The sequence below is a fragment of the Gracilinanus agilis genome, chromosome 2 (assembly GCF_016433145.1).
Source record: "Gracilinanus agilis isolate LMUSP501 chromosome 2, AgileGrace, whole genome shotgun sequence".
In the NCBI taxonomy this organism is placed as follows: domain Eukaryota; kingdom Metazoa; phylum Chordata; class Mammalia; order Didelphimorphia; family Didelphidae; genus Gracilinanus; species Gracilinanus agilis.
Genome location: NC_058131.1, coordinates 427430287 through 427453093, shown reverse-complemented (window position 1 = coordinate 427453093; position 22807 = coordinate 427430287). Strand labels below are relative to the sequence as shown.

At 37.5% G+C, this 22807-nt stretch overlaps 1 protein-coding gene across 4 annotated transcripts in view; it reads right to left on the bottom strand.

Moving 5' to 3' along the window:
• The window catches only part of ACSL6 (acyl-CoA synthetase long chain family member 6), a 77750-nt gene that overhangs the window by 13593 nt on the left and 41350 nt on the right, over positions 1-22807 (bottom strand). For 3 of the 4 annotated variants that reach the window (XM_044661909.1, XM_044661910.1, XM_044661907.1), the window contains exons 11-14: positions 18989-19123; positions 17001-17135; positions 15257-15352; positions 13235-13307 (exon numbers count right to left, since the gene is read on the bottom strand). In XM_044661909.1, the coding sequence (XP_044517844.1) occupies positions 13235-13307; positions 15257-15352; positions 17001-17135; positions 18989-19123 (439 nt within the window). The remainder of the gene's footprint in view (positions 1-13234; positions 13308-15256; positions 15353-17000; positions 17136-18988; positions 19124-22807) is intronic. The other variant, XM_044661908.1, reaches the window with a different exon arrangement.

Genomic DNA, 22807 nt, shown 5'->3' with positions numbered 1-22807 from the left:
AAGGGTGAAGGGGAAGGAATAATTCTCTTTTATTTCCCGAGGGAAACTGGAAGTATCTATCTTGGGAGGAAGTAGTTACCCGACACTTCCTCCTGAATCCCTTCAGTTTCATTGACAGGGAGGAGCCTTGTGGTTCCTCCTTTGAGGACTTGAGAAACTGACAAGAAAGCCCTCAAGTCAGATTCAAACCACTTCTGACTGACCCTATTCCTTGTGTATGTAAAAGCACCTTTCTTGCCTGGAAGGGTTCAGCCTATTACCCCAATATCCTCTGTGTCTAGCCTGGGTGTCTAGTCTGTGTCAGCTGCCTCTCTTGAATACCTCACCCTGTACCCTTACCATCCTAACACTGCCTTGTCCATTCCTCCCTAAACCCAGTCATCCCTTTCATTCCTCTCCTATTACCTCAATCACCTTTTACCCCTCCATCACTCAGGAAGGAGAGCACCCCCTGAACTTTAGTGTACCCCCCCTTTATCCACAACATCACCTCTAATGAAGAGAAAATTAAGGCAATGATTAAAAACTATTTTACCCAATTATATGGCAATAAATATAGCAATCTAGGTGATATGGATGAATATTTACAAAAATATAAATTGCCTAGATTAATAGCAGAAGAAATAGAATACTTAATCCAATATCAGAAAAAGAAATTGAACAAGCCATCAAAGAACTCCATAAGAAAAAATCGCCTGGGTCTGATGGATTCACAAGTGAATTGTATCAAACATTCAAAGAACAACTAATCCCAATACTATACAAATTATAGTATTATTGATGTAATAAGCAAAGAAAGAGTCCTACCAAATTCCTTTTATGACATAAATATGATACTGATTCCAAAGCCAGGCAGACCAAAAACAGAGAAAGAAAACTATAGACCAATCTCCCTAATGAACATAGATGCAAAAACCTTAAATAGGATACTAGCAAAAAGACTCCACACCAAGGGATCATGAGGGTGTTATCCATCATGATCAGGTGGGATTTATACCAGGAATACAAGGACAGTTCAACATTAGGAAAACCATCCACATAATTGACCATATCAACAAGCTAACAAACAAAAATCACATGATTATCTCAATAGATGCTGAAAAAGCCTTTGATAAAATACAACACCCATTCCTATTGAAAACACTAGAAAGTATAGGAATAGAAGGACCTTTCCTAAAAATAATAAACAGTATATATCTAAAACCATCAATGAGCATCATATGCAATGGGGATAAATTAGAAGCCTTCACAATAAGATCAGGCATGAAACAAGGATGCCCATTGTCACCTGTATTATTTAACACTGTACTAGAAACATCAGCAGTAGCAATTAGAGAAGAAAAAGAAATTGAAGGTATTAAAATAGGCAATGAGGAGACTAAGCTATCACTCTTTGTAGATGATATGATGGTCTCCTTAAAAAATCCTAGAGAATCAACTAAGAAGCTAGTAGAAATAATCAACAACTTTAGCAAAGTTGCAGGATACAAAATAAATGCACATAAATCATCAGCATTTCTATATATTTCCAAGACATTGCATCAACAAGAGTTAGAAAGAGAAACACCATTTAAAATCACCCTAGACAATATAAAATACTTAGGAACTTATCTACCAAAACAAACAGGAATTATATGAACAAAACTACAAAACACTTTCCAAACAATTAAAACTAGATCCAAACAAGTGGAAAAACATTGATTGCTCTTGGGTAGGATAAGCTAACATAATAAAAATGACCATTCTACCCAAATTAATTTACTTATTTAGTGCCATACCTATCAAACTACCAAAAAACTTCTTTACTGAATTTGAAAAAACTATAACAAAGTTTATTTGGAAGAACAAAAGATCAAGAATATCAAGGGAAATAATGAAAAAAAAACCATGAAGGTAGGTGGCCCAGCAGTACCAAATATTAAAGTGTACTATAAAGCAGTGGTCATCAAAACAATGATACTGGCTAAGAGACAGAAGGGAGGATCAGTGGAATAGACTTGGGGTAAGTGATGTCAGCAACACAAAGAGCCCAACTTTTGGAACAAAAATCCACTATTTGACAAAAACTGCTGGGAAAATTGGAAAACAATAATGGGAGAGATTAGGTTTAGATCAACATCTTATACTCTACACCAAGATAAATTCAGAGTGTGTGAATGACTTGAATATAAAGAAGAAAACTATAAGAAAATTAGGTGAACACAGAATAGCACACTTGTCAGATCTCTGGGAAAGGAAAGATTTTAAAACCAAGCAAGAGTTAGAAAAAAATTACAAAAGGTAAAACAAATAATTTTGATTATTTTAAATTAAAAAGGGTTCTATGCAACCAAAATCAGAAGGGAAACAACAAACTGGGAAAAAAATCTTTATAACAAAAAACTTTGATAAAGGTCTAATTACTCAAATATACAAGGAGCTAAATCAATTGTACAAAAAATCATGCCATTCTCCAATTGATAAATGGGCAAGGGACATGAATAGGCAATTTTCAGATAAAGAAATCAAAACTATCAATAAGCAGATGAGAAAGTGTTCTCAATCTCTAATAACTAGAGGAATGCAAATCAAAACAACTTTGAGGTATCACTTTACACCTAAATTGGTGTGATTGGCTAAAATGACAACAGGGAGAGTAATGAATGTTGGAGATGTGGCAAAATTGGGACATTAATGCATTGCTGGTGGAGTTGTGAACTGATCTAACCATTCTGGATGGCAATTTGGAACTATGCCCAAAGAGCGCTAAAAGATTGCCTGCTTTTTGATGCAGCCATACCATTGCTGGGTTTGTACCCCAAAGAGATCATAGGGAAAAAGACTGATACAAAAATATTTATAGCTGTGCTCTTTGTGGTGGCAAAAAACTGGAAAATGCGGGTATGCCCTTCAATTGTGGAATGGCTGAACAAACTGGAGTATCTGTTGGTGATGGAATACTATTGTGCTCCAAGGAATAATAAACTGGAGGAATTCCATGTTAACTGGTATGACCTCCAGGAATTGATGCAGAGTGAAAGGAGCAGAACATGGAGAATGTTGTACACAGAGACTGATACACTGTGGTAAAATCTAATGTAATGGACTCCTGTACTAGCAGCAATGCAAGGATACAGGACAATTCTGAGAGATTTATGGAAAAGAACGCTACCCACATTCAGAGGAAGAACTGCAGGAGTGGAAACACAGAAGAAAAACAACTACTTGAACACATGGGTTGATGTGGACATGGTTTGGTATATAGACTCTAAATGACCCTAATGCAATTATCAATAATATGGAAATAGATCTTGATTGATTACACATGAAGAAACCAGTGGAAATGCATGTGTCCACTATGGGGAGAGGGGTTGGGGCAGTGGTGGGAATAATAAGAACAGGAATCATGTAACCATGGAAAAATTTTTTCTAAAAAATTAAAAATGATTGAACAAAAAGAAATCTCTGCTTCCATAGACAATTCCTCTTGACTCAGCTCTTTATTTGATTCTTCTTTGTAGGTATATTGTTGGCTAAGTTCATGTGGTCCACAATCTACAAATCTAATAACATGTACTTTGAATAAAGTTGAAAATATTTATAATTGCATGAGCAGCATGAAAAGAATAACAAAGGAAGTAAACAAAATATTATATGGAGGAAGCAAGGATAAAGTGATAAAGAACTGGTCAAAGACACTGGAGAAAACTGAAAATCTTGGAAAATGTCTCATATAATGTATCTGAGTGCCCTGAACTTGTCAAGAGCCAGTTTTAGATAGGCTTTAATAATTTGGACAATCAGGGGCAGCTGGGTGGCTCAGTGGATTGAGAGGCAGACCTAGAGACAGGAGGTCCTAGTTTAAATCTGGCCTCAGACACTTCCTAGCTGTGTGACCCTGGGCAAGTCACTTAACCCTCATTGCCTAGCCCTTACCACTCTTCTGCCTTGGAAACAATACACAGTATTAATTCTAAGATGGAAGGTAAGGGTTAAAAAAAAACAATTTGGATAGTGTTATAGAATGAGGGGAAATGAGAGTAAGGGATATGTAATTAGAATTTTGTACCCCAGAACTACATTTCCCAGCATCCCACTTTCATCTTTATATTATGTCCTTAGGTTTTTGGAGATAAGTTTCTGTAACCACATCCTTCCTCTCCCTTTTCTCTGACTTTCAGAGTCCAGTAAAGTGCTCTTTACTTAGGCTATACTTTACCTCTACTTCAAGTGATTATTAACAAATCTTATAAAGTATAATACTTGGAGTTATTGGATATTAATTTTAATCTTACAGGGAGAAGTATTATATGAAATCTTTCTGTATTAAACACTTAGATTTGACATATAGTGTTTTTCCATTGGGAAACTCAAAATTCTTGGCAGAGATTATTTCATCAATGCTCTCAAAACCATTAACTCTAAATCTTGGTTGGTATGTTGATTGAAATACAAAGGGCTGATGCCATCTAAGAGGAGGCAATGACAACATTAATGATTTATCATCCTACTATACCAGTGGTTCCCTAGCTTTTTTTGGCCTACTACCCCTTTTCCAGAAAAAATATTACTTAGCCCCCTGGAAATTAATTTTTTAAAAATTTTAGTAGCAATTAATAGGAAAGATAAATGCACCTCTGGCCATCACCACTCCCCTGGATTGCTGCAGCACCCACCAGGGGGCAGTGGTGCCCACTTTAGGAATACCCTCTTGCCATTTCAACTTAAATCAATATTTATTAAATGCCTTCTATGTTCAGTATAATATTTTGGGTGCTAGAGGAATAAGAAAAGTTATAAATTATATTTCTTGTCCTCAGGTAATTTTCAGTCTAATACATCATGTACCCAAATGAATGTGACATAAAGTAGAATTAATAAAGAAAGAGAAAGAATAATGACAATATTATATTTTTTAAAAGTTTGAGGCGAAAGTTTACTTTAAGCTAGAGATATCAGGAAAGACAACTTGAGTAAGCTTTGAAAGAAAAGAATACCATTAGGTGAAGGTGAGAGAGTGTATTCCAAACAAAGGGAATAGGGGAGAAATTTGTGAAAACACAAAAGTGGAAAAGAGAAGATGAGACCAGAGAACAAATTGGCTTTCCAGTTTGGATAGAAAGCAGAGTACATAAGGAGGAGTACTAGTTAAAAAAAAAACAAAACCACAACCTATCGTTTTCTATCTTTTGTACTTTTCACAGACAAACTAAAAGTGATGTTGCCTTTACTTTCTCACCTCCCACCCTTTCTACAACCTCTTTGGACCTGGCTTCCAACTCAACTGAAACTGTTATCTCCAAAAGTAACAATTTAACAATGATCTCTGTATTGCCAAATCCTATGGCCTTTTGTTATAGATAACTTCTGGAAAAAGATGGAGAATAGTTCGAGTGACAGATCATTGGTTATGGAACTTGGAATTTACCCAGATGGCATGAGACGAGGGCAAAAGACGGTTGGGACCACCTCTATAAAATCCCAGGGGCTCAGCCATTCTTGGTCTCAGTCTTGAGAAGGGAATTTCTGGAGGGAGAGGTGGAGAAGGGTGTGTAGGCCTATAGACCTGCAGATCCAGCATCCATACATATTGCCATTAAAAGTTCATTCACCTATTACTAACAGAGCTGAGAGATAACAACACAGCTGTCAAGAAGATTATCACTACCCCTTCCTTTCCTTTGGTCTAGACCACAGCCGGGTCTGACCAGGGTCTTGAGGGGGAGAAGAATCTCTAGCCAAATACCAACCTGATGCTCATTTTTAACTCTCATTAGATATAGCATAACCATTCCCAACACCTCCTTCCTTATCCTATTTCCTAACCCCTTTGAGCCAAAGCATTAAATCCTGTTTCAAACTTGATTCAAGTGAGGATTGGCATTCATTCTGAGGGCAAGTGAACAACCACAGCCAAAGAGGAAAATGATTTATCAACATCGCAGTCAGTTAGCATTATCTATTCAAATACTAACAACTAGCCTATAACCAACCTTTATCATTTAACCTAACCCCAAGCCAAGGAACCAGAAGAGCTGTTGAACAATACATACAGCTTCTCCCTCAATAACTTTGGCTTGGGCACTGTTAATGGGGTCAGGTGTTTAGCTGAGTTGATCATCCATAAGCTCTGGTGGTTGCCAGTACACCTTAGTGCAAGGGTCAGCAACATATGGCTCCTGAGCCATATCTGGCTCTTTTTGAGGACCAGATATGGCTCTTTCTGCAGGAGCCATAAAGTCAATTTTTTTTCAGGCACTGTTACAGGAGCGTGCACTGTGAGCACTGTACGGCTCTCATGAAATTACATTTTAAAAAATGTGGCGTTTATGGCTCTCGTGGCCAAAAAGGTTGCCGACCCCTGCCTTAGTGGGTATCCAGGCATCACTATCCCACTCAGCCTAGTTCCATTTACCACCTGAGGATCTTGGGCCGGCTTATCAGGTCCAGCTTATAGAAGCACCTTTCTGTGTATCCATCTATACCCCCTTTGGGAATGACACGTTTCATAGCCCTTATTCTCGACCTCTCTGAAGAATTTGATAGTGTTGACCATCTCCTTCTTTTAGATCGAAAGCTAGATTGATTTAAAAGATCAGTCACCTCCCATATCCTCATAGTTGTTGTTTTAGAAACAATCTTGTCTTTATTCCTCCTTTTCCTTTATTAATTCTACTTTATGCTATTTAGGTGCATGCCATCTCTTTTCTATTAGACTGGAAATTACTTGAGTAACTATTATTTATAAAAAGTGTTTATAAATTTTTATATTTACTCTCTTCAAGCTTACCTACCTCTCTGAGTGTCTCTTTTTGTTTTCCTCTATGGGATCACAATCTTTGTCCAATTTTCTACATGTGAATATGCCATTTGTGTCTTGGTCCTTTCGTCTCTGAAATTTGTATGAGTTCATGAATTCCAATGAGATTATCAGTCACCTTGGTACAGGTGACTCCAAGATCTATATGTCCAGCCCCAAGCTCTCTTTTGAGCTACAGACCAATATTACTATTGGATGCCTCCTGGATATCTCCCAATTAGGAGCCCTATAAGGATTTCTAACTTAATATGTCTAAATAAAAATCGTCTTTTCTCTTAAACTGCCTCTCTTTCTTTCCCTATTTCTGTTGAAGACACTGACATTCTTCTAGTCATCAGGTTCTTGTCTTTATTTATAAACTAGTTACATATACTACTATTATTCAGTCATTCAGTCATGTCTGACTCTTTGTGACCCCATGGATAGAGCATACCAGATCCTTCTATCCTTCACTATCTCCTGGAATCTGCCCAAGCTCATTTTTATTGTTTCCATAACACTACCTATCTATCTCATCTTCTACTGTCTCTTTCTTCTTCTGCCTTCAAGCTTTCCTAACATCAGGAGAATAAGTCCTATCTTCTCATTATGGGAGCAAAATATTTGAGCTTTAGTTTCAGTATTTGTCCTTCTAATGAATAGTCTGAATTAGCTTCTTTACGTATTGACCAATTTGATCTCCTTGCTGTTCAAGAGGTTCTCAAAAGTCTTCTCCAGCATCACAATTCAAAAGCTCATTTCTGTGGCTCTTAGGTTCCTTATAGTCCAACTCTCACAGCCATACATTGCTACTGCAAAAACCACAGTTGTTACTATATGGACTTTTGTGGCAAGGAAATGTCTCTGTTTTTTAGTATGCTGCCCAGATTTGTCATAGCTTTCCTTATAGAGAATTTCATAGCCTTAGTTACCATCTGTAGTGATCTTTGAGCTAAAGAATATAAAATCTGACATTGTCAGGAAATGATGCCATGATCTCAGTTTTTTGATGTTAAACTTCAAGTCGGCTTTTACACTCTCCTCTTTCATGCTCATCAAAAGACTTTTTAGCTCTTCACTTTCTGCCATCAGAGTGGTATCATTTGCATATCTGAGCTTGTTGATATTTCTCCCAGCAACCTTAATTCTGGCTTTTGAGTTATCCAGCTTGGCATTTGCATGATGTAGTCTGCATATAAATTAAACAAATAAGCCTTGTCATATAATCTTAAGCCAATCAGTGTTCCATGTTTGGTTTAACTGTTGCTTCTTGGCCTGCATAGAGGTGGATGAGTGAAATAATCTGGTACTCTTTTCTTTGTGGACATGCCATATTTTGTTGTGATCCACACAATCATGGGCTTTAGTAAAGTCAATGAAGCAGAAGTAGATTTTTTTTTTCTGGAATTCCCTTGCTTTCTCCATAATCCAGAGAATGTTGGCAATTTGGCCTGTAGTTTTGTCTTTCTGAAACCAGCCTACTCTTCTATAATTTTGGTTCATATATTGCTGAATCCTAGCTTGCAGAGTCTTAAATGAGTACAGTTGTTTGGTATTTTGCATATTATTTGACATTGCTCTTCTTTGGGATTGAGACATAAATTGATCTTTTCCAATCCAGTAGCCACTCAAGATTTCCAAATTTCTTTGAGTACCGAGTACAGCATTTCAATAACATCAATTTCTAGGCTTTTAAATAGCTAAGGTAGCATTCTATCACCTTACTAGCATTGCTGTTAGCCGTGATTCCTAAGACCCACTTTAATACATTTTCCAACACCATTATGGTTGTCAATGATCTTAATTTCCTGCATGGTTCTTTTGATCATTCTTGCTACCTCTTCTTAATCTCTTTTACTTCCATTAAGTCTCTATCATTTTTTCTTTTATTATGTCCATATTTATATGAAACATTTTTCCTTGATATCTCTAATTTTCATGAAGATGTTATCTTTTCCATTCTGTTGTGTTCTTATATTTCTTTGCAGTGCTCATTTAAGAAAACTATATCTCTCCTTGCTATTTGCAAGAATTCTGCATTCAGTTGGATATAGCTTTCCTTTTCTTCCTTTGCCTTTTGTTTTCCTTTCCTCCGCTATTTTTAAAGCCTTATCAGTCAGAAATTTTGCTTTCTTGCTCTTTTTTCCCTTTGGAATATTTTTATCACTGCCTGCTGTGCAATATTGTGAACCTCTATCCATATTCTTCAGACATTTTATCTACCAGATCTAATCCCTTAAATCTGTTTATCACCTCCACTCCATATTCAGAAAAGATGTCATAAGGGATATAATTTCAAAAATGACAATATCTGTGTGAAATCCAAGGCAAATTGATCAATATCATAGTAATACAAATCTATGTTCCAATCACTGATGCCAAAGAGGCCAAAGATGCTCAATTCTATGAAGAACTACATCTTCTAGAAATAGCATTAGCAAATAAAAAAAAGATGTCACATTTGTCGTGAGTGATTGGCATGATAGATCAAAAAGTAATATGAGTAACAGGAAAATTGGGTCTTTTAGTACAAAAATGAAGTAGGGAAGAGACGAATGGAGTTTTGTCAAAATAACTCACTGGTGAGGAATTCTGGGAAGATGGCGGCTTAGACAGAGCAAATCTTAAAACCTCCACACCCTTTCCACACTGAGATAGAAAACAATGCACTTCAAGAAGAAAGAGGACCAAATCTAACAAGGGGACAGAGCAGGGGGATCTTACTGCTGGATAGCTCAAGAGGTACCTCAAGAAAAAGGCTTGAATTCTTGAACTGTTGGGTCTGAGGGTATAGAAGTGGAATCCCAGGACCCCTCCCCCACTCACTATGTGGAGTCTCCAGCAGCCCCTGAAATCTCCAGTTGGGCAGGCGCAGAGGTCTGGAGAGAGGGCCTTGCTAGCGCTGGACTCTGGGAGTTGAACACAGGCACCAAGAAGGTGGTTGGAGGAGAAAGCCAGAGAAACACAGCAAAAAAGACTTTTTAAAAGATTAAGAAATAATCTTGATTTTTGAGTCTTCTACTCTTCCTTCTTCCTTATCCCTTAATCAGTTGTGATATTTGGCTTATTCTACTATTGTTTTGTGTCTTGAATCTACTTCTCTCCATTCATATGTCTGCCACCATATGTTAGCATGACATCACTTCTTGCTGTTATATTGATTTTTGGTGATACATATTGATCATCTATTATAATGATAATCTTCTAATCTATCTTTTAGCTTCAAGTGTTTTCCCTTTATTCCATTCTCCAAGCTAATGCCAATTTTATTTTCCTAAAGCTTAAGTCTGACCATATCACTCTTCTGTTCAAAAGCATCATTTAGTAGCTTTCTTTTTTCTCTAGGATACAGAAAAAAAAGCCACAAAATTCTGTTTGGCATTAAAAATCCTTCATAATCTGACTCTAGCCTACTTTCTAAGGCTCATTGTGTATTATTTTTCATTATGACCCTACTTTTTAGTGAAGAAGGATGAGAGCTAAAAAAATAAAGGTCCATTGGATTTGGGATGTAAAAAGTCATTGGAGAGAGCTGGCATCATCTAGTGAATACAATCAGCTTTAGAGTCAGGATGACCTAGATTTGAGTCCTACCTCTGACTTATACTAACTGAGCAAATTTGGGCAAGTTGCTTAAAATTTCAGTTCCCTAAACAGTGACATCCAAAGAAGGAGCCAAATCTGTAGAAGAGTGTGGTATGATCCCATGAGTGATAGATCAACCAGTTGAAGGCTAGGAAGATGGAGTCACATCTACCCTTCCCACAATAGCAAATCATGGGTTTGTCTCCAACACAGCCTACCATCACATGTATTACATAGTAATACTCTCATTCTTGGCTCCGTCCCATCCTTGCTTTCCCATAATTGTCTTGGGCATTGGCTCCTCAAGGTAACCATTAACTAATGTAGAACCCATTCATCTATAGCTAGGTTCTGTGGTTTGGATCAAAGGCTTCTTTATCATTTTTTGTGGGGGAGAGTTGGGGAAAAATAATACATGATGAATGTTTATAGATCATGCATCACAGATCTCAGTGTACCTAAATCTTTCTATCTAAATCTATCTCCTCTTTTGAACTTACCTATAATTGTCAATAGCACCACAAGGAAAATTAATATTGAATTGTGATAATTATGTTAAATAATTTCCCCCCTTCTGCCCCCTCCCCCTACAGGACCGGGCTGAAACAGTTTGATTCTGGGCCTGAGGCTATCTCCAATTACCCAGTCCTCCCACCTATCAGATTCCCTAAGACCCTTTGTCTTTTGATAGGATCTTGAGGGGATCAAGGGCAGGGTTTATCATGGTGAACTCTCACCCTTTTGGGAGTGGGCTAGGCCAGCTATATGGCTGGGGGATTGGCACCTTCCAGTATAGGGCAGACCACCCCTGTGGTGAGGTAATGAGGGAGGAGTTGAGGTCTGTTAGCCTACCTCCTCTTTCAAAATATTCATCAATACAGACTGTCATGGGGAGGGTCCAAAGGCTGAACTCTGAGGTCAATCAGAAAGAAGACATAACTCCCTTTATAAGCAAAAGGCAGGACATACTTGCTCTTTAACATGGAAGGAGGCTGGCAAAAAGGATCCTCTCAATTAATGGGAATTGTGTGCCCCTATTAATAAACAAAGCTATTCTTGGAGAAATGGCCTCCTATTCTTTATTGGTTAAAATATGAAAGCTACAACTACCATCCTTTAAATACCTCAGATTCACAACCTTGGTGTCATCCCTAACATCTCACTTATGGCATATATCAGTGGCTAAATCTTTTCATTTCTACCTCCTCAATATTTCTCAAATATATTCCCTTCTTTTTACTTACTTGCCTGCTATCCTAATTCAGGTCCTCAACTGGACTATTACAATAGCTTAATTATTCTCCCTGTATTATGTCTCTCCCCTCCAGTCCATCCTCCACATTGTAGTCAAAGTGATCATCTTAAACCACAAGCCTATGTCTCCCCTTCTTAATAACCCCTATGAATCCCTATTGACTTAAGGATCAAATATTATTTCTCCTTAGTGTCATCCTTATGATGTCTATTTTGAGTATGTTTTATAATGTATACCTACATATATACATATATCTAAAAAATTTATAAATAATTAAACACATTGAAGATGCAATCAAAAAAGTAGGAAGACCTCTGCCATAGGCAACTCTTTAATGCTGTAAATTGCAGAACAGATGCCAATCTACACGAGCAGAGGGAGGTTCTTCACTATGAGTTCTTTTTTTTTTTTTTTAACCCTTACCTTCCATCTTGGAGTCAATACTATGTATTGGCTCCAAGGCAGAAGAGTGGTAAGGGTAGGCAATGGGGGTCAAGTGACTTGCCCAGGGTCACATAGCTAGGAAGTGGCTGAGGCCAGATTTGAACCTAGGACCTCCGGTCTCTAGGCCTGGCTCTCAATCCACTGAGCTACCCAGCTGCCCTCCACTATGAGTTTTTACATCTGATTCTTTACTGGGAGTTCTCTACATCATTCACAATTCTGGATCTCCTTCCCTCACAAAAAGTTATTGATGGACTTGGAGAAAGAAGTTTCATCAGAGTATAACTCAATAGAGGGGGTTGAACAGTGATGGATGTTGAGGAATTATATAAAATTAAAGTAAACAAAGAGTAGTAAGTAGGTGAAGTAGCTTGAAGTTATGGCAGTATTCAAGTAAAAGTTTTTCCTTTTTTTTTTTGGATAGAAGAGGAATGAACATTTGTAGGCAACATGGAAAGAACAATATAAGAGAAAAATTTAAGATGAGAAGGAAGAAAGGGTATGGTCATTAGCAAAAACTACAAGGGAAATTGGGATCAAAGACCCTACTAGAGGGTGACAAAGAGGAAGGTTCCTTCACTTTCTGAAATTGGAGCAAAAATGGAAAGTACGGGGGAGGGCAAAGAGAGGTTTTGAGTTCTGGCAGATGGGAAATGAAGGCACATTCAGAAATGGTCTTAGTAAAGTAAAAAATACAGGAATTTTTCGAGATAGGGACAGTGGAGTAGAACTGGGAACTTGAGGAGAAAGGAGATGTTTTAGAAAAGTTACCGTGGGTAGTGTAATAGGTTGTTATTCTCCTCATAAGACAAATATAAAGATAAATGACACTTTGGATGAAATACCATTAAGGTAATACCCAATCACCTAAATTATCTTTCTGTGTCAGAAACAAACTATATGTAGTATGATGTTATAAACATTAACATTTTAAGAGCCCCAAGACTTCCTGAATGACTGTCATAAGCTACTGTCTAAGAATTATGGCTCTAATGGAAGCCAGTGCTTTCCCATTCACATAGTCCCATTCCCATTCACTTTTAGTCACACAAAAACTATGGAAAGTTTGGCAGTCCATTGTTCCTAGTAGGAGAACCTTTGGACTCTAACACACTTGTATACCTAAGCATTTTTCTATCTGGAATTACATACTGAATTGCCCCCTTTCTTACCTGAGGTCCAGTCCCCTGGAGTTGTGAAGGTACACCCAGCTGTACACTCAGTTTGACCATAACCTTCATATACCTGCAAGAGAAACATAACTCTTAACCTGGAACACCAACTCAAAGATGTCTATACTAAATGAGGTAATATGGACAAAGCTCTCTCCTATATTGATGTCAATGGTGGTTGTACTTATATATCTGGGCATTACTCAAACAGTGGAAAATTTCCCTGTGTTTCATAATGCTTTTCTTTTCAGTCAATTAACATCCCAGGAATAATCCTGAAATAGTCAGCATTGGGAAGTGACTTTGGCTGTTGCTGAGTAAGACATATAATTATGTATTGTGCTTAGTGGGATCATAGTGCTGAATATGTGAATAAGGTAGGCTGGGGATAAGGTGCTTTTTTTTCCTTTCTTTTTTTTTTTTTAAAAACTATATGTAGGTAGTGTATAAAAGTAATGTGATAAGCCCCAACCAAATGGGGCTTAATGTCTCTGAACTGTTTTAAGATGTTTTCTTTATAGCTTTTATAATTGTACACAATTCATCAGTTTATTTTTAAGCTCTCTGTTTTATTTTAGCTATTTACCTTAAAGGCACAGTGTAGAACCTTTCTAAATATCATCATTATACATGAAAGTTTGGAACTATCTTAGACACCTTCCAAAATAATTTAGTTACTTTACTATTAAAAAGACATTGTTATAAGGTAATACTATGATTAGGAACTTGAAGACAGTTGTTACAAGTACAAAACTTTAAAAAAATTAATATTTAAACATTCATAAAACAATATATAGGCCAATTTACTTGAATCCCAGTAATCATGTTCAATTTATGGAACCATCCATAGAACACTTAATGATAGGTACTTGATGATGGGTAAATAAATTAATTTTAAGTATTACTGAAACAAATGTAGTGGAAATGAAATATTTAAAAAATTGTCTCTTAATTAAAAGGCAGGACGTTTATATTTCTCTCCGAATTAGGAAACATTGTGCAAACCAGAAAAGGAATAGGCTTGACCTGTAGATGATACCAGTTGACAATCTCATATCCATTCCTTTCTCTCTTTTCACATTACTACTCCTTCCTAACCCCCAAACCCCTACCTAGTTGGGGCTCTTAGCACCTTTTGCCTAATGGGATAGTCTCCTAATAGGTCTTCCTATCTCTGTTCTCTCCCCTTTCCAATGCTTTACACAGCTGCTAAACTGATATTCCTAAAGCACATTTATGACCATATCATTACCTCTCTGTTCCCAAGTCTCCAGGGCAAAATAAAAATACCTCTTTTTGGCTTTTAAGCTCTTTGCCACCTGGCACCAACTCTACTATATTCATTCTCCATTTCAATCAAATAAATCTGCTGTTTTCAATCACATAGCAATCCACCTATCAGATTTGTGCCTTTGCTCAGCTATGTCTCCAGTGGTTGGAATGAACTTCTGTATTTTCTGCATCTTATAGAATTCTAGTTTTTCTTCAAAATTCAGCTCATAGATCACTATGAGATGTCTGCTGTGATCATCCCAGGTGCTAGTCCTCTCACCCCAGGAATTATTTTGTATATATTTTTTATTTAATTCTTTATGTACATATTATTTTCTCCCAATATAATGGAAGGTCCTTAAAGGATAGGCACTCTTTCATTTTTGTTTTTGTATCTCCAGGGTCTACCTCAGAGCCTGGTATAGAGAAGGAATTTAGTTAAGAAACTGATCAAACAAGTAACCTATATGCAGCACATTTAGGCCCTTTACCCTGAGTAACATGTTATTAACAGTGAGGGAAGCTTTGTGATCTCCAAGATGCTTGTGGTCTTTGTCTTCCAGAATATCTAAGATTTATCTTGGCATTCTCTAACTTAGGGCTCATGTCTTTTGTCCTTGGAGGAAGGAGAAGCTGTTGTGTGATCACTGGTTCCTCATGACTTCTAGCTAACTTACTCATGGGAATATACATGGCTGCTCCCAAGATGTGACTCCACGGGAAGATAGGCTACATAATGTGGTGCTGTACCTGACACCCCAATGCTGCACGAAGAAAACCCAGAACTGTGGGAGATGCAGGAGCTGCTCCAGTGACAATCATTCTAACACACCCACCAAGACCAGCCTGTGGAACAGATGATAGGAAACAATGAGTTAATTAGAATCTTGACACATGGCTGCGTTCGCAGAACCTTAACACATAACTACATAGTTTGGGAACCAAATCCAAGGAAATCTTCAGGGATAGAAAGCTCAGACATACAACCACTGAATGTTAAAGGTGAGAAGAATCTTAGCAATTAGCTTGTTCCATTTACAAATGGAAAAATTGACACCTGTGGAAAGGGATTATTCTGGCCAATGTCATATAACAAGTCAATGGTAAAGCTATAGCCTTAGAAAGCAGACTGTAAATCTGATAGCTAATTAAAGAGAACCCAACATTATCTACTGGGGACATGGAAATGCTACTTGCTCAATTCCAAGTTTGGAGACAATAAGTTAAATGCAATGGAACCTTAATGATGTTTACAAATCTTTCATGTCCTGCTACAATTTTTTTTACATAAGTTACTAATCTATGTACCTTTTTGCAGATTTTGTTCTCTACTTAATTCTGATGTCCTTAAAACATACCTAGTCATTATTACATCATTTCTCAGAAGCAGAAGAGCTAAGTTATAAGAAATTACTTTGAATTTCTGAAATGCTAATGGCTTTGCTTTTTATATATAGTTTTCAGATCAATACATTGCTTCCTTTTGCAGTGCATCTCAGTGGATAAAGAAGACTTAGACCTCTCCATCTTTATAAGTGGGGCCAAAAGCACATTAAAGAGTGATCAACTTTCATGGTTAATAATGGAGCAGCAAATGAATGCACAGTCATATCATTTTTCAAAAATACTAATTAACTCTATCTCCCTAGAGAAGATGGGCAGGGGTAAGGGGTGTTCTGGCAGAAGTACACAATAATAACTAAGAGTTTGGTCCTGTTCAGGGGCAAGTGAAGGGCAAGAAAGGAAGAGAGAAATAATTATTTTTTTTTTTGGGAGAACGTAAGCTTCATTTTCTTCTGTATGTCACTATGACCCCTATGACTAACGATTTTCTACCACTTGTTTCTTTCCCCGTCCTTATAATTCATTAATCACTGGCCACGTGATAAAATTAGAGAGAAATAATTCTTAAGAACCATAGAATGTGAAAACTGGAAAGGAGCTCAAAAAGTATCTATCCATCCTCTTCATTTTAGAGCAAGATACTGAGTTCTGGAAAGAAGAAAGGAATATCGCAAGGCCCCAGTAAGTCAATGCCAGCCAGGACCAGAACCCAGGTCTGCTAACTCCCAGACCAGAGTTCTTTCTAATACACTTTTATTTAGTATTGCTCCATGAAAATTACCTTGGTTTTAGTGTTCAGCTTTTTTCTTCCCTTTGTCTATCAGGGAAAACATGAAGTAGTTTCAGTACCTTACAGACTCTGGGTAATTTCATGGAGAAAATAAAAAATTTTTGAGGTCCCTAGAGAATTACTTATTTCAATCCCCATAAAGCCCTTTCTCTCCTTTCTGTAGTTAGTTTCCATAAATGACTCTTGTTTCACCCACTCTAGTTATAATATGCCAGTGTTAAAGTTATGAGACTTAGAAATCTGAGCAAATCACTTGGGGCTTTTTGGAATGACAAGCATCTAGAATTATTTTAATTTCTTTATGGAATGAACTCTTTGATACTGGAATATCACTCTATAGCTGCTTAGACAACTCCTTACCTGAATCTTATTAAAAAAAAGCTCATCCCATATACTATCATTTCTAATGATTCCACTTCGGACTTCAGCCTTCTTACGCTTTGCTGCAAATTCCAGGAGCCACCGCTTCAATGGAGTATTTGCTTGGCTGAAGATCTGAGAAAAAAAATTCAAAAAAATGAACAGAAGCTCTCAATAGGCACAAAATTTCATTCTAAGTAACTTCTTCAAGATGGAAAATAACATGTAATCCCAGAACAAAACTCTACTTCCACCTTTGGTGGCTTTAGGAGAGGAGAAGCTGCTGAAATTGACTAAGTATCAGGAACAAGAATTGTAGATACAAGAATAGGAATTGTAAATATTAGGAACAAGAAATGAAGATGTCTCTCCAAGGCCTTTATGGTGTCCTCCCACCTATCTGTTATTGTAGAATTAGAGTAACAGAAAATATCAAAGGTTGTGGGAAGGAAAGAGAGATGAGAGGAGAATCATAGAACCATATGTCATCTAGTCCAGAGTAGGAATTCCCTTTCTGACATTTCTGTCACAGTCATTCAGCTTCTGCTTGAAGATTTTATTACAGGGAACTTATTCTTGATTATCATCACTTACTTCATACTTAACAATACTTAAATGTAACAATCTTTCTATTGAGTTTGGATAGCACAGTGCATTGTATTTTTTTAAAAAAAAATTTTTTTTTAAACCCTTAACTTCTGTGTATTGACTTATAGGTGGAAGAGTGGTAAGGGTAGGCAATGGGGGTCAAGTGACTTGCCCAGGGTCACACAGCTGGGAAGTGTCTGAGGCCGGATTTGAATCTAGGACCTCCGGTCTCTAGGTCTGGCTCTCAATCCACTGAGCTACCCAGCTGCCCCCACAGTGCATTGTATTTTGTAAATATTTAGTAAATGTTTGTTGACCAAAGAGTGTTACCACTAAAAGTTAGCCAGAAGCAGACAAGGGATGAAGAAACTTCAAACCAGTTTCAACTCATTTGAGTAACTGGAGGAGTCAACTAAAAACTCACCTCCTTCCGGCATCCATAGCTCAGAATAATGATGGAGGCTCATTAGACTCTCCCCATTATTATTCTCAAGAAGAGAATTACATGGCTAGATGCACTGATTGAAGGTTAGAATGGGGCAGTGTCCAACTCAGGACAGGAAGAATGGGTCCTCTCTTTGGCTACAACTTATCTTTCCAGGCTAATTACCTCTATCTTATGGACCTTCCATTCCAACTAAATAGGTTTATGTGCTATTTCCTGTAAATAACATTCCATCTTCTGTACACCTAGAATACTTCATAGCTGTCATACTTGCCCAGAATGTTTCCCCTTCTCACTTTGGCCTCTTAGAACTTATTTTCTTTTGAGACTTAGTTCTAGGGCTTACCCTTCACTATACTCACCCTCCCCCGCCCACGTACTCTAGGCTTTTCCTGATATCCTCAACTGTTAATGCCTCCCGAAAACCTCCTTTGTATTTATTTTTTATTTACTTTTCGGAAAATGTTACTTTCTTCCTTTGAGGGAGTTAAACTGTGAGGGCAGGGACTGTTTGTTTTTGTCCTTATAGCCTGGCACACAGTAGGTGCTTAATAGTTGCTTGTTGAAATACAGAGATCCAGGACAGTTCGAAAGACTTATGATAAAGAATGCTATCTGCCTCTAGACAAAGAACCGTTGATGTCAGAATGCAGATCAAAGCATGTGATTTTTTCACTTTAGTTTATTTGGTTTTTATTTTGGGTTTTGGGTTTTATTGGGGTATTCTCTTACAAAAACTGACAATACAGAAATATGTTTTACATGATAATACATGTATAACCCAAATCAAATTGCTTACCATCTCTGGGAAGGGGGAAGGAGACAATTTGAATCCTATAACTTCAGAAAACTTAAGTAGATAAATGTTGTTGCATGTAATTGGTAAAATAAAATATCTTTACAAAAATAATAGATGTTTGCTGTATTGAACTCTGTAATGACCAAACCAGCTCACCTTGTCATACATTCTGTTTAGCAGTCTGGGGACCACTGGGAAGATGGTGGGATGTAGAGCTTTCATGTCATCTGACAGAAGGCGAATATCTCCTTGGAAGAATCCAACTCTCCCCCCATGGCAGTACACTACTGACTGTTCAAGAAAAGGGTGTAGGAGAGAGAGGAAGACACTGAGAAAAAGGCTGTATTCACTTTGAGATAAAGAGCTATTTAAAACTATTCTAATCCCAGAGGACAGAGCAACGATTGGCCTAAACCCAGACGGTCCAACAATGTGTTATCATTTCTGGGCAGCTCTGGAACCTGGGGATAGGAGGGGCTCACCCTATCCCAAAGTTGTCTGTGCTTCTACAAATTGGCCTCTTTGTGATTTATATAGTGGGAACAAAGGTGTCACTTTGGGAGTCCCACTCCAACCTCAAATGCCTGACCATTTTTTTCTTCATCAGTGTCACCTAGAGGTAGCAGTCAGGCTGCTTCTATGATTGCAACAAGTAAACTTGTGCCACAAGAATGTGGAAAATTTTCTATAGTTCAGGCCTGTGCATTTTGTTTTGTTTCCATAAACATGTGTATGCAATATAATTAAGCATAACTTCCAAGTGATGTTTAATTAGGAAGATGGCACCATGGCGTCTCTTCTAGTTTCCTTGGATGACAATATAAACCTGTATTCTCAAATTGAGGAAAAATACCTTTCAAAGAGAGGTACAACAAAGAAAATTCTCTATGATAGAGTGGGATTGTGACTCATAGAATGAAGAGACCTCAGAGGTCATTGAATCATCTCCCCAGCTTCATAGCTGTGGAAACTTGAAGTTCAAAATGGAAGATGATGGGAGGAAAGAGCTTTTTTCTAGCTGTCCTTGACATTCATTTTCCATTCTAGAATCCATTCAAATGAGTAAGTCCATGTATGGTTAAGACTTGAGTGTGAAGGGGTCATCTACTAAGGGTGCTTACAGAATATCTTCTCCTACAAGGGACCTGACTGTTTTCCCTGCCTAGGACTTGATTATTTTTTAAAGCAACTCTTCATTGACTTCTGTATATTACTGATTTGTTAATAAGCTATCATAGAAACAAATGTTGTTTACTTCATTGTTAACATTATACAACTCAACTCCCTCCCCCAAAAAATTCATTCACCAGAATTCATTCAGCCCAGGGATTCCACAGGCACCTTTGAAAATTGCCCTAACTTTTCCAGACCTCATTAAGTAGTCATTGGTTAGTATAACAAAGTTCTTTCTTCTAGTGGCTACTACTCCCCCAATCTCCCCAGGTACTACTCCTAAATTTGCTAACAAACTAGGATGATGTCATGCATTAATATTTCAAGTTTTTCTTTCACTTGTAAAGTAATGGCACAATCTACAGTAGCTACTCAAAGGTCAGTGATTTTAGTGATAGTAAAAAATGCTTTCTCCATCCCGAATCATAGCATCATCCCCTTTGTTCTCAGACTGTGGTCTGATATCTAGAAAGAGGGCAGTGACTGCAGATAACTTTCATATTCTTTTTATTTTTATTAAAAAAATTTTTTTAACCATTACCTTCCATCTTGGAATCAATACTGTGTATCGGTTCCAAGGCAGAAAAGCAGTAAGGGCTAGGCAATGGGGGCTAAGTGACTTGCCCAGGGTCACGCAGCTGGGAAGTATCTGGGGCCAGATTTGAACCTAGGACCTCCTATCTCTAGGTCTGGCTCTCAATCCACTGAGCCACCCAGCTGCCCCCCTAACTGCCATATTCTTAAAGCTTTCAGAGGGAAGGTTGACATGAGTCTGCTGGGAAGATTCTTCTTTAGCATCTTTAAATTAGATGGGTATGGAAGCTGATTTTTGGCCCCAGCTCTGAATTGGTTGACTTTTATATTATAAAGAAAATAATGAAGAAAGTGGAAGAGTTACTGGCCTATCAGTGAAGATCACCTGGAACACTACTGGGGAAAGAAATGTATTTTGTTGAAACTGGTTTGAAGTTTCTTCATCCTAGTCTACTTCCGGCTAACTTTTAGTGGTAACACTCTTTGGTCAACAAACATTTACTAAATATTTACAAAGAAATTCAGATATTTCATTTGGGCCTATATTTGCAAATGGTCCTATATTTTTTCAAATTCACATTTCTTATCTTAGCAGGAGTCAAATGAAGAGGTGTCTAGGGATGAAAGATGTTGAGCCTTCTATGTTACTGGGGGTCACACTGATTTCATTTCTTAGGCACACTCTTATATTCATAAGAAATGCATTTCTTAGGTATACATCTATACTTGATACTTCTACTTCCTCTCATCTCATTCACTCTTGAGCTCTTTGCAATCTGGTTTCCAACCACATCACCAAATTGTAAGTGATTCTATAACTAATAAATGATCTCTTAATTGCCAAATCCAATATTTTTTCCTCAAACCTCATCCTTTTCAAACCTATCTCCTGCATACTATTTCCTCTCTGTGTTTTTATGAACACTATTCTCTTATGGTTTGTTTTCTTCCTGTTTGACTGTCCCTTCTCAGTATTCTTGACTGATTTGTCATCCATTTTATATCTCCTAACTGGTTCTGACTTAGGCCCTTTTCTCCCTCTATACCCTTTGTCTTTTTATGACTTCATCATCTTATGTAAATTTAAATTTATTCTCTATGCAGATGAAACCCAGATATATCTATTTCTTGAACTTGAACTTTGTACCACCAATTGCTTATTGGGCACTTCCAATTTCATATACTGGTGATATCTTAAACTCAACATGGGAAAAACTAAATTCATTATATTTCTTCCCTAAATCTCTTCTCCCAGACTTCCCTGTTTCTGCAGAGGGCATGACAATCCTCTTAGTGTCTTAGGTTCATAACATTAGTATTATCTTTGTATCCTCATTCTCTCTCCACATGCCCAAAAAGTAACCAAAGCTTGTTGCTTCTCCTTTCACAGGATCTCTCATATCTGACACCTTTTCTATAGGCACCCACTTTAGTTCAGGTCCTCATCAGCTCTCACCTAGATTATTCTGACAGTCTCCTAATTGATTTCTCTGACTCAAGTTTCTTTCTACTCCAATCTAGCCTACATACTTTGAGAGCAATTTTCCTTAAGCACAGATCTAAACTCCAGCTCAGTAATTCTAGTGACTTCCTGATATCTCTGGTATAAAATGTAAACTCTTCTGTTTAGCTTAAAGTCCTACACAACCTGGCTCCAACCTATCTTTCCAACCTTGTTGGACATCCATTACACCCCCTCTTGCCCTCTGCAGTCCAGGCAAACTGGCCCCCTTTCTGTTCCTCACAAAAAAAAACATTCCATCATCCATTTCTGTGCCTTTACATCAGCTATTCTTTATGCCTGGAACACATTCATTCTCATCCTCATTCTCTCTCTCTCTCTCTGTCTCTGTCTCTCTGTCTCTGTCTCTCTCTGTCTCTCTCTCTCTCTCTCTCTCTCTTTCCCCCTCTCTTTCTCTTTCCCTCTCCCCCTCTCCTCACCCCCACCCCTTCCTGCTTACTTCATGGAATTCAACTCTTTATTTAAGATGTGGCTCAATCATTTTTTTCATGAAAACTTTCCTGATCCTTCAACTGCTGGTGTTTTCCCTCTCAAACATATTTAACTACTTTATATACATTTGTATTTATTCACTTTACATTTTTGCTATATATATTTTTACACATACTCATTTTCTCCTATACATTAGAATATAAATTGTTTGTGTATAGGCATTTTATTATTTTTTCTCCTTATATCACCAGTGCCTAGCACAGTACTTAGCACATAGTAAGCACTTTGTAAAAGATAATTGTTGGTCATTTTCT